Genomic DNA, 12,640 nt, shown 5'->3' with positions numbered 1-12,640 from the left:
GTTAGCCATGGAACATAATGTTGGGACCATCCTGTTAAACCTCCAAAATAGCCCTTAATTATAAGTGACCAAAGATCCGAATAAACCCCAGTGGTGGTTGACCCGATTCTCAGTCTGCTCTTCATTTTACAAGGCCATCAGGGGTTAGTTATTTTCTTGTGCTTTCGATGTCTGGTGTTGCAAGACCTGCAATCCAAGGCAGCAGAATATAACAACTCTGTATATTCACAGTTTCTTAACCTGTTACTGCTGTGAGACTCTGGCATGATCAGGCTATAAAACTAGTTGGGACCTTGCTGTCCTGTAAAACAAGTCTGAAGATGACGTTAATCGTTAACATGAGGTTCAGATGCGGTTTTGTGAATGAGCCAGATTCCTTGTAAGATTACAGCCCCCTACATGGGCCCTGCATTCCATACAATGCAACTCACACGCCCATATATGGCTGACAGCTGTTTACATCTTAGTTAGTGTGTATTAATTGTGACCAAAAACACAAACCATAAAACCCTTTCTTATTTTTCCTTAAAAAGTGCTCCAATGAAATACAACTTTGCTCTACAAGAAAGGGGAAATAAGGCCATGGCTGAGGTTTTGCCTCTTTTTTTTTTTTTTTTCTAAGAGACAAACACGCATTTCTCCTCTTCCAATTCTTAAAACATGATCGTGTTTTCAGAGAATTTTCCATTTAGTAAGCTGGTCTAGACCACGGTTGTTTGTTGTGCACGTGGAGAAAATAGAGATCTCAGTTCAGAGGGAGCTTTGTATTCCACAGTGGAACACATCGTCTAGCATTTAACCTCTGCTGGCCTGAGCATCACAACAGACCATAGAAGATCCACACTGCTGAGTGACATAAGACTGCGTCTTCATTTAAGTACCAGATAACATCATGTCTGTTTTCCATTTAAAAAAAATGAAAGAAAACGCAAACTCTGCCCTCCGGCGTGACTTTTTATTTTTATTGAGTTTATTTTAACCTATAAAACCCCACTTTTGTCCCAAGCCACTAACCCATTGTCTGTATTGTCTGTGGCACAATATAACCCTATTCGTTGTGCCCATGTTGATAATGAAGAACTCCTGCTATTTCTGCACGAGTCTGTGGTTGAGCAGACAAGCGGGATGCTGACTCACTGTGCCTGCTTCCCAGTCTGTTTCCTTGACTCACTCTAAAGACGCCTGTAAATAAGGACTCCGCTCTTACTTGTAACTTGGCCACGTCTTCAGTGAGCTGTTTGGTGAGATAGAGCTATACCGAGGGAAGCCAATGCGTCCTAACAGCAGGAAAAACGCTTAGACGTTGTAAGAGATATCGTCTTTTATTTCCATTGCAAAATGTTTCACTTCAGTTGAATTTATGCAGTAATACAAAAAAACATTGGCGCACGAGATACTCCTCTCGCTTGTGCTCAGTTGAGTTAAGGCACATCATTGTCTATCCATCTATCTTTGTGTGCTGTCCTTATTTGGACAGCTGTTATGTGAAAAAAGGATTTGAAAAGGATAAGGATGTGGATCACTGTTTAGCGGGCTACAAAGAGAAATGTAAAACTGCTGATGTAATCCCTGTGCAGCCCATCAGCTCATCCCACGGTGGGGACTCTTTGAGACCATAGGGTTGTTGTAATCATTAGCAGTGGCTGTACTCGAGACACAAGGTTGCGTTCATACACCTTCTTGCCTCATCGGGGGATATGAAACAATAACGATTAGGCCTACATTTGACATTGGTGTATGCAATAGAAATTGATCAACGTTTCAAGGAGCCTCAGATCTATTTCTCCCAGCTGATGAAGAGCTGGTTCTGTTTTCACAAGCAGTACTGTTTATATCGACTTCTACTTCATCTCATGTGTTTACATTACGGGTTGCAAAACTGTAATGAGAAGAAACTGTTTATGCAGTGAAGTACACACTGGAACACTGGCTTTTCCGCCCTTTGATATGCACTTAACACTATATACTCCCACTGGAAAGGTATGAGGCAAAGGAATGCAGAATACTGGATGAAGGCTTAAACATGTGAAGTGTTACTAGCCAACCCTGAGTGTAACACATCATTCAATTTCGATTTGATTTTTTTTTGACTTAATACTGACTCTTTTGTACAAAACACACATGTACAAACTGGTGATTTACAAAGAAATCAGAGCTCCTTTGAGACTAACAAAAAAACATGAGAAAATGCACTTTTAAGATTTATCAATGAGTCAACTTTATAACACGACTGAAGCAGTGCTAAAGTGCTCCTCGTGTAAATCGTTTTTCCCGTGTCTCGCACGTCCGGCACTTTGCCGAGGTGTACAAAGATTCTCAAGTGTTTCAAGTGTGGTTGTTTTACCCCGTAAATACATTCATTTTCTCATCCGTATAGACGTACATACATGAGGCATATAAACACACTGCTCTATTGTGGAGCATCTGCCAATAACACTGAAGTGACTGTACTGGAAGCTCTATGGTCCTTCTCAGGCGTTGAGCTCATGATCATTATACTCCACAGACCAATAGGCCGCTGGCTGCCAGAACACGGACGATTTGGTTCATCAGGTTCGTCTAGTTGCCACCAAGTCATGGAGGCATAGTTGCAACACAAGTAGAGATGGGAATGCTTTAAAGGTTACGGCAAAAGAACAAATTATTTCATGAGAAAAGTGAAAAAAAAACGCCGGTACCATTGAGTTTTAGGAAGTGTAGAAGCACGTCTGCAGAAGCAAGGAGTAGATTTTGTAAGGCACAGACTGCCGTTTGAACCAAATGAGCAGAAAAAATAACATGCATGTATGAAAGAGTCTCCTTTCTCATTAAAAAAGGTGCATAATAAAGACGGCTCTTCAAAAGGAACTTTCTTCTCCTCCTCTTAAATAAATAAGCAAATCAGTCTTTGATCATTAAATGGGTTCCACAATGTTTGTATAAGCGCAAGTCATACAAGACTTATTGTGACTTCCGGTTGTTGCTGCTCACAGGAAGCTCTTCTTCAGAACCCTGGGTCCTGCCAATTGTCCGCCTTTGCCTTGAAGCCTTTCTGGGCCAGCAGGAGAGGCTGTACAATACACTCTATAAGGGGGTTAAATACATGGAACCGTGCAGAGTAGCAGCATCACTCACTGAGATGAAGACACACCTCTGTGGACATTCATGCCTTGAAAGAGGATGGCTTCACTGGAGGTATGGGGGAAGCACTGCTGGATTTGACTAGACGGACGGGAGATGGACTGGGCTTGACTGGGGGGAGTGGTGGAGGGTTGGACCGGATCATAGAAGGACTGGGCTTCGTAGAAGGGACTGGTGGTGGATTGGACCGGACCAGAGAAGGACTGGGTTTGACTGGGGGGACTGGGGGTGGAGGGTTGGACCGGACCAGAGAAGGACTGCAGTGGACTTGGTGAACTAGTCGTGGACTGGAAATGACTGGACGGTATATAGAAGGAGTAGGCTTTGCTGACGGGGTCGGTGGGGGGCTGGGCTTGGCTGAGGAGACCCGTGATGAACTGGACAATACCGGAGAAGGGCTGGACTTTATTGAGTGATCAGGAGAAGGGCAGTACTTCTCTGAGGTCATCACTGGTGGCGCAATCGTTTTGGATGGTAAACACTGTGAAGGAGTTCAAAAGGTCAGGTTTGTATAATACAATTGAACACACAATGGCGTCTTTGTTGAAATAGACAGGCTCCACTTTAGCTTTTCTTTGGTATGGGACCACTTTTTCTCCCAGAAATGAGATAAAGAGATTAAGAAGATTACTGCTGTGTTTCTCTTTGGTTCAGTGACTCACCTGCTTGCTATTCAAGGGCGGTGGGGATCTACAAGGAGGTTCTGTTTTCAGCTGCGAAAAGATAAACATTCCTTTTCCAGTTCCATTTCATTGAGCAAACATGATTAAAAACAGATACCACAGACACATTGCATCAACAAGTAAAACTGTGACGAACGATGAAGAGAGATGACAACATACCGACTCAGATTGAGCAGCGTTCGACTCTGTTGATTTCTGTGGCGGCTGAGAAAGGGAAAGAACAATGTCATAAAAAACAATTCTGTTCCCCATTGTTAAACTGTAAACACATGTCTATGGTTAACGCCATTGTCTGGCAATACAAACATTGTATTTATTAGTACTATCAACTACTTGTACAAACTATGGTTAGCTGTACCTGAGGGGCAGGCCGGCAGGGCACCCCGCTCACAAACAGAGGGGTGCAGGCGTGTGTGGCCGTGCTGTCCATGAAGGTAGGCGCGCTGATCTGCAGTTTGCCATTAGAGACCTGCTCCTGGAACATGGGGTTCAGCTTCCCCGGAGTGTAGTGGACCTTCCTGCGAACACGGACATACCGAGCGTTAAGGCCGGGCCATGTGGACAAATGTAGTATTGTGGTAATACTATGCTTATGAATTCAAAATACTATTGTACCCATTTGTTACGTTGAAGTATGTTATGTGCGTTATTAAATGTATATCACATCTATTACTTTAAATGTATATCTCTTATGAATTAAGACTGGGTTTCACAATAAATGGATCTCAAAGGGTTACAAAACCTTGACTCAAGAACAATAAACAAAAGTATTCCTAAGCTTTTCCAAACATCCCCCGCTGGAGAACTAAAGATTTGTCTTCCTTTGTTTTTTATGACCTTCAGTTGTGATTTCACAAGCCTTTGTGTGTGTGTGTGTGTGTGTGTGTGTGTGTGTGTGTGTGTGTGTGTGTGTGTGTGTGTGTGTGTGTGTGTGTGTGTGTGTGTGTCTGTGTGTGTGTGTGTGTGTGTGTGTGTGAGTCTCCGTGCATGCTCACACTTACCTTTTGGAAGGGTAGTTCTCCTTCCTGCGCTTCTTACAGCAGATCAGTCCTATCGCCACGGCGATGAATACCAAGAGAATGACCAGCGCTGAAACCACGCCACCGATCAACGCGCTTTGGTCTGGGGAACCAAAGAAACAGCAGTTACCAACAGTTAGTTAGTTGTGGTCTCTGCTATCAACTCTAGCTAACTGTCATGTCTTTGCCATTGGTTTTATTTTTAGGGATTATTTTCTGTACATGGATAGAAAAGCGAAAGTCCATTTCCCAGTTCCTTGTGGCGGTTCAGGTAGAAGGAGGAAAGGTTGCTCTCTCCAGTTTAACCAATAGGGTTTCTGTAGGTTCAACCCCTGGGATTGACTCATCGTTATTCTTTTAATTAATGTCGTTCTAACTCTTTAAGTAGAGTAGAGGCCAAGACACTTTTATTACTCACTACCTATTATTCTCCTCTTAACAAACGGAATGTTTGTTTTGGAAGCAAGTACATTTCTACAAGCTCCTGTCCTCCGTTGTCAATCAGTCCACATACGACATGCAGTAGGCCCGCTGCAGCGCTAGGGGGAGGGTCTCTACCTTGGTGCTGGTCCACGTACTGCTCCTCGCAGTAAGGAGGCGCCCAGCCCGGATCACAGTGGCACTGCTTCTTGTGGTTACACACCTGGAGGTGGAAAAAAGCAAGAAAATCAGCTCTGTCTGTCTGTCTGAGTCAGGCTGTCTGTATCTGTCGCTCTGTGTCTGTCTGTCTGTCTGAGTCATTATCTGAGTCTGTCAGTCTGTCTGTCTGTGTCTTGTGTTCTCTCTCTCTCTCTCTCTCTCTCTCTCTCTCTCTCTCTCTCTCTCTCTCTCTCTCTCTCTCTCCCCCCGCCCTCCCCTCTCTCTCTCTCTCTCTCTCTCTTCTCTCTCTCTCTCTCTCTCTCTCTCTCTCTCTCTCTCTCTCTCTCTCTCTCTCTCCTTCCTCTCTCGCCTGATGCTTACCCCTCGGTTGTTGCACTTCCTAGAGCAATCGTCCTCGAGTCCGTACACCGACGTGTCCACACATTGGTTGTTGATGCAGACCTGTGGGAGGGACGAGACCGAGATGAGTCACATTGTGTTTGCGGGGGGGGGGGATCATGAGCCACCATCTCACTACGATGGAAGACTAGCCTCAGCCCCCCTCTGCGTTACCTTATTGTGTCCACATCGGCTCCCGGCGGGCACCATGTCCAGGTGCCTGCTCCCCTCGTCGTCCACCACCACCAGGCACGAGGCCTTGCCCGGCATGGTGAACACCGCTTTTTTCCCCGTGATGGAGTCACCGCTTCCCTCGCAGAAGATGGAGCCGCACATTACATTGCTGAAAGTGGGAAGAAGTATACAAGCGTCAGGTTTATGTCGTCCTGCGCATACGTGACCGGACCATAAGTCCCACGAAGGTCACACACAGGGCAGGGCGTGATCAGGAGCAAGCGGTGAGAGATGACGTACTCGGGGGTGCAGGGGATGTAGCCGTATCTGTTCCTCCCACAGTGGGCCTCATCCTGCCCTTTCCTGTTCAGGTCGAAGCAGCCCTCTGATCCCACCGTGGCAGCTATGACCGGGACAGATGGGACGGAGACACGGTGTGTTACACAGGATATTGGGCCCGGGCCGCATGGTGAAAGATAAAATCCTATTGTGATGGTGATGATAGCTATTGTATGATTCACTATTAGTAGGATTGCACTTTTTTGTGCTACATCTTTCATTTGTTGGGGTCTGTACCAAATGTTTTCTTACATCCAGAGAAAAATGTATGTTGCCCAGGGCATCTCTGCAGCTCTGCACTACTTCATTTATAATGGGGTTGGAAATTAACATTTACAGACTTCACCCGTATCAAAGAATTGCAGCCCCTGAGATTGCAATTGCAATGGCCATTTAAAATTTTATATAATTTTTTATTTCACTGTTCGGTCCTACAGGATATGATAGCAGATTTGATCCAAAATGAAAAGCACCTCTTTAGATATTTCACGCTGTGATAACAGTAAAAAAAATGTTTTCGCTTGATTTATGAAAACAAAAATTAGGACATCCTCTAAATTCTCCAGCATGTTTTTCAACCGCTGTGTTCCCCAAGCAACAGAGTATCTAGTTTCCTGCTCTTGTCAATTACAAAACACAAAAAGATTTGTAACAGGCGGCACAAACTCATGCTTAGTCATGAGACAATCCATTTTTCCGTCATGTGTAAAACGCCACGACCAGCGGCCATTCCAGTTAAAATACCAGTAACAACAACTCAGCAATCAACCTCAACGGGTTCGTCTGGCTCCAAGGCATCAAGGCCTGAGGGTACCTGTTCCGAACAGCCTCCAGCAGTGGTGGCTGTGAGTGGGGCACTGGCCGTCGTGGCAGAAGCCGCGGTCTTGGTTTTGGCAGGGCTTCCCGTTCATCACGAAACTGTCCTCGGGGCACTTCTCCGACAGGCCGGTGCAGTACTCGGGTAGGTCGCACTCCCCGGCCGCCCCCCTACACACGCTGGCCACCTCTTTGAACTAGGATGGGGTTAAGGGACAGAAGAGCAAAGGCGTTACGTAACGCTAACTAAGCGCTATGTACTGCCCGTATAATTGGTACCGACTCAGCTCCTGGGCTAGTAATAGCATTATACCGTAGCGGCTTTCGGGAGGAATTGTAACGCCAGCAATAGCGATTGGCCAGAGTGAAAGACTGCACTGTCGACACTTTTTGTCAACCCATCTCATGAACGGACTGAACTCTGTTTGTGGCCAACTACATGTGAAAACATGTGTTTTCTGTGTGAGGGATGGTTCCAGGTAGTGGGAAACAGGGGTGGGGCATGGTACCTGGCAGCTGTTGGTACAGCATTCTCCATGAGCACACTGGGAGCCCATGGCCAGACGACACGTCGTTGCGTCGCAGCAAGGATTCCTGCACTCCTGGAGGACGAGAAAACAAACTTGTGTGAGCAGGGTTGTGCATCTGTGTCCCAGTGTTACACGTCTGGTCAAATAGAAGATGACCCCCCCCCCCACCGAAGGTGTCAGCGGCCACACACTCATCGTTAGTTGCCTAGATTTCCGAAACCAAAACACAAGCATTTTAGCCAAAGAGGATACGCAACATTGGGGCAGGGGTCCTCCTGTAGCAGGACCTCATCCTCGCCTGCACGTCTCATCCATTCCATCGATAACAATGCACATCATACCCACCCTGACAGAGATAATGGCACGTATTCATGACTGAGGAGTATATTTAACTAGGCAGAGTCTTTGTTTGACCACTATTACCTCTGCGGTGCCACAGTCGCAGTCCTCGCCCGCGTCCAGTATGGCGTTCCCGCAGCGCGGGCCGATGACGATGGCGTCGGCGCCGGTGGGACTGGACAGGCAGTTGGGCTGAGCTCTCTCCAGGAACTCGGCGAGCTGCACCTCGCTGCAGCTGCTGAAGAACTCGGGGAAGGCCAGGGATCCTTTTCTGTGAGGATCACACACATATGCACGCACGCAAACGCAAGCACACACACACACGCACACACACAGATACACATGCACGCACGCACCAACACACACACATAAACAAACAAACGTTAAGAGTGATATAATGGAATGTCGTCACACCGATTTTTCTTCCGAAGCTATCCCAATGTGTTTTGGAAACAGTGTGCATCATGATTCAACTTCTTTGCTGTTAATGGTTTACTGTATAGATCTGAGGGGACAGATAACATGAGCGAACAGGAGCGCATTGCTCTGAACATGTTTCTCGATCTGCAGAGAGGCAGAGAGCCTCACCTGAGCTTGTCGGCCATGACACAGGTGCCACCGATGAGCGACGATTTGCACGCACAATCCGGTGAGTCGTGGGAAAGGCCAAAGTTATGACCCATCTCATGGGCAATGGTGGACGCCAGGCCAATTAGGTTGTCATGGTGATCCTGGGAAACCAAAAAAAGGTTGTTGTTTTTTTTTTCTTGCAAAGAGTATTACAAAAGTAATGCCGTAACGCCTATTTTTTTTGCAACGTTTGCCTTGGTTGTTGCGTAATACCTGATTGACCCCGCCTGAATTTCCCGTACACATGGCAAACTTGTTTGCCAAACCGACGGTGTCGCCTTCAAAATCGACGCCACTGTAAAGAAGAGTTTAAAGTTTGCATTGAGGTCCATGAGACCAGTACCATAATATTGACACGATGGAGTATTGACCACAGAGAAGATGGTTCGAAGAAAACTCACGTGACAAACTGGGCGTTGTCATGTGGTGTCCTCTTCAGAAGGTCGGTTTGGCGCCACAGAAGGAACCGGTCCAGGGTGGTCTCTGAGTTGGGGTCTAGGTCGATGTAGTTCCTGTAGTTCCATATCTCCAGACCCACCAGCACAATGCGAATGCCTAGCGTTCGGTACAACTTCAGAGAGAGAGAGAGAGAGAGAGAGAGAGAGAGAGAGAGAGAGAGAGAGAGAGAGAGAGAGAGAGAGAGAGAGAGAGAGAGAGAGAGAGAGAGAGAGAGAGAGAGAGAGAGAGAGAGAGAGAGAGAGAGAGAGAGAGAGAGAGAGAGAGAGAGAGAGAGAGAGAGAGAGAGAGAGAGAGAGAGAGAGAGAGAGAGAGAGAAATACACTTCAGTGAAGCTGTTGGATCAGAATAATGGAATACATCCAACAAAACGTCAACAGATAAAAAACGAATCATAGAAACCGTTTCTTCATGAATAAGCCAGATGTGATTCATGAGTAATTACCTTGTCAATGTGATTTACAGCTCCTAAAACCCGGGCTCTTGTCTGGCTTCCAAATATAATATACTAATTTCAGGAAAGGAAAGATTATAAACATCATCATTCGATCAAATCATACATCATAGCTTTTTGGAGTTTAGTGTGTTGAATTGTGTTTAAAGATTCAGGGATTCAAGGTCGGGTTGGATTACCTCTGCGTTGTCGACGACAACGATCAACTCCACAAACCGCAGGGAGCTGGGAGTTTGATCTCTTTTCTAAACGGACACAGAAAGACATTGCTCTGTTTGACTACATTTGGTTGAAGATTTGTTCACTTCCCCTTGATGCTATTCACCTGAAAGTTAAACCTAGCATCATTATGCTAATAAAGCATGCTAAGTTAATAATGCTGATAATAGTGAATGCTGATAATTTGCTCAAAAGCAAAGCAAAAAACAAAGATTAGAATTGTTACCCAGGATTTGGACTTGAAGAGACCTGATAGCCTTGGTCCCAGGTCATGGTCCGTCTCATAATCCTCTGAGCTGCTGGGAGAGGATCTGGATCCAGGACTACTACTACTACTACTACTACTACTACGTCTGCTACTACTACTACTACTACTACTACTACTACTACTGCTACTACTACCACTACTGCTACTACTACCACTACTACTACTACCACTACTGTTACTACTACTACTACTACTACTACTGCTACTGCTGCTACTGCTGACTCTGAGGTGCTCGGGTCGGTACACAGCGTGATCCCCATCTTCAGTGCCTCCCAGGGGCTCGATGAAATACACCTGCTGCCTAGCCCTTATGAAGCCCCTACACACACACACACACACACACACACACACACACACACACACACACACACACACACACACACACACACACACACACACACACACACACACACACACACACACACAACACACACACACACACACACACAGTGTCAGTGTCAGTGTCAGTGAGTCATGGTAGCGACCTCATACCAACGTCACAGAGCTCACAGTGACATTGAACAACCTTAAAGATGGTGCTGAATATTAAAGTAAATCATAGAAGAGGTACACTGACGTAGGCAGATGCAGTATGTGATTCATACATACTTAATGCCCTGGCAGATGTCCACACTGACTGATGAGTGCATCATGCCTTCGATGTGGCCCTGGTAATAGCAGTGGTCCTAGGGAAGAAGCATTAGAAAAATGTTTACGATTATCGGTTTCTCTCCGAACACGGTAAAGGCTAATCAAGGGAGACGTCTTTTATATCAAAAGATTATGTAGGACATTTGATATTCTCACCTGACTGCCTGGGGTCGTAACACGACTTCCATCTTCCAGATAGTTAGTTTCAGTGTAATTTCTACCAAGGAGATGGCTGCAAGCGAAACAATGATGTTGTATTGTGTTAGTGTAGCCGTGGCTTTCATATGCATGTTTGTGTGATAACGTGTATGTGTTTGCTCTGTGCACCATTATCATTTATATTAAAATATCTAGTGGAATACAAAGGTTATCACCTATTTTTTTCGAGATGAATTGTGTGGTTCCTTCCATCAATGGTCCATTCATATCCTAGCACATCAGGGTAGAGCTGGAAACAAAATAAGTAGCATTTTGTTCAAACAAAAAATGTGAGTCCTGATTAAAAAAAGAAAAACTCCACCAAAAGACAGATTTTAAATGATATATGTTTATTTTTGCTGACATGACCACTACTTTCTTATTAATATTAATATAAGTTGTAATGTTAGCCCACCTTATCTGTAAAGAGACTCCGCTTTTCTCTGGTGTGCAGCCTTTGAGGAACCATAACATCATAACGCTCCACATGTGACAGTATTCGTGTGCACTCTACAAGAGAGACTTGACATACAACAATTAAAACAAATTTGTCAGTTTCATTCCAAATGATACATTGATCAAAGTTTTTTTTTTTTTTTTAAGTTTTTCCAATGGCAGGTTTTATCATAAAGATAAAGTAATCGACCTATAATCGCGCCGGGATGTCTTTCTTACCCGTTGTAATCCATAGTAAAAATGCCCTGTTCTCCTTCATGGTCCGTCCTCTTGCCCACCAACACTATTATTCGGACATCTAAGTCGGTCAGTGGTCCAGCACCAATGGATAGATAAGACGCAATAAAATACACTTCCAGCTAACCCCGCCTGTTAACTGCCAACTTGCGACGACTCAATGCGTATGAGGAACACCCTTTTTTATCGTGGTCCCACATGACGCCGGAAAGACCCGATATGGACATCCCTTCAGGGGTATTAAAATAGTCTCATTCTTGGCATTACGGTAATTCAGTGTTGTTAAGTCGATATCTGCGGAATAAACAAACGTTATCCGCGCTGGGTGGCATCGATGGTCGTGTGTAGATATCGTCCTTGCTGGCCATCCAAGAAAAACGACCGCATAGATCGAGGTTGAATTAAATAATTAATGTAGAGCTGTTAAAAAAACAGTACCTCCTATAAAAGGTAGGCTACGCAACTTTTGTATCTGCTCCGGACGAGATCGTATTCACCGACATGTTTTGACCAAACGCTTAACATTTCAAATTGAATCAGATATATTTTGCAAATTCAGTCCATTTAAAATAATAGCGACACGGTATTAAATGCGTTAAAAACCAAATGTTTTGTGACCCGCAGGCCTGTTGGAACCCCAACGTTGCATAACCAGTCAATTTAATGAGCTCCAAATAATCGAACACAAAAATTAACTATACATTTCTTCATCACACATTCATATTGTATGGATTTTGCGCATAACATTTTTCGAATTAATCATGATTTGAATATGTAAAAAGAAAATGCACGCCTTTTGTAATGGACATTTAAATATTGTTAAATCAGGTAGTTGTTCTTTTTGCTGTAGGCTCAAGTAATACAGCTGTGATTGCTTCTCATCATGTTAATGGTACAAATGAAGATACACATAGCATAGCATTGCAACCCTTTAACACAGGATCAAAGATCTAACCGTGCTTGAGATTTTGTCAACCACACCAGTTAAAACTTTCTCCGTCAAAAACTGCAGCAGAGCTACTGCCTGTACGTTTAGATTCCCAACTGCCTGTACGTTTAGATTCCCAACTGCC

The 12,640-nt window shown here is 44.8% G+C and overlaps 1 protein-coding gene across 1 annotated transcript; it reads right to left on the bottom strand.

The window, feature by feature from the left end:
* Positions 1 to 1,306: 1,306 nt before the first annotated feature.
* Positions 1,307 to 11,870, bottom strand: LOC115531557 (disintegrin and metalloproteinase domain-containing protein 8). The gene is made up of 23 exons (XM_030340909.1): positions 11,550 to 11,870; positions 11,290 to 11,396; positions 11,051 to 11,124; positions 10,833 to 10,908; positions 10,635 to 10,711; positions 9,984 to 10,344; positions 9,718 to 9,783; positions 9,530 to 9,592; positions 9,030 to 9,199; positions 8,842 to 8,923; positions 8,587 to 8,729; positions 8,083 to 8,269; positions 7,639 to 7,731; positions 7,128 to 7,326; positions 6,275 to 6,377; positions 5,975 to 6,143; positions 5,783 to 5,863; positions 5,381 to 5,465; positions 4,805 to 4,925; positions 4,162 to 4,321; positions 3,963 to 4,007; positions 3,783 to 3,833; positions 1,307 to 3,601 (listed from the first exon to the last, which is right to left on the bottom strand). The coding sequence occupies exons 1-23, from the start codon at positions 11,587 to 11,589 to the stop codon at positions 3,143 to 3,145; spliced, it is 3,012 nt and encodes a 1,003-aa protein (XP_030196769.1). The 5' UTR covers positions 11,590 to 11,870; the 3' UTR covers positions 1,307 to 3,142.
* Between the last annotated feature and the right edge of the window lie 770 nt (positions 11,871 to 12,640).

This window comes from Gadus morhua, chromosome 18, assembly GCF_902167405.1.
Source record: "Gadus morhua chromosome 18, gadMor3.0, whole genome shotgun sequence".
Lineage (NCBI taxonomy): Eukaryota > Metazoa > Chordata > Actinopteri > Gadiformes > Gadidae > Gadus > Gadus morhua.
The sequence above is the reverse complement of the archived record's forward strand: the minus strand, read 5'-3'. Positions and strand labels throughout refer to the sequence as shown.

Coding starts and splice junctions, on each gene's coding strand:
- LOC115531557 (XM_030340909.1), bottom strand. CDS start 11,589: ATGAAGGAGAACAGGGCATTTTTACTATGGATTACAACGG. Junction 5,864..5,974: donor GCCGATGTGGACACAATAAG/GTAACGCAGAGG, acceptor TCCCTCCCACAG/GTCTGCATCAACAACCAATG. Junction 3,834..3,962: donor ACGCTGCTCAATCTGAGTCG/GTATGTTGTCAT, acceptor ATCTTTTCGCAG/CTGAAAACAGAACCTCCTTG.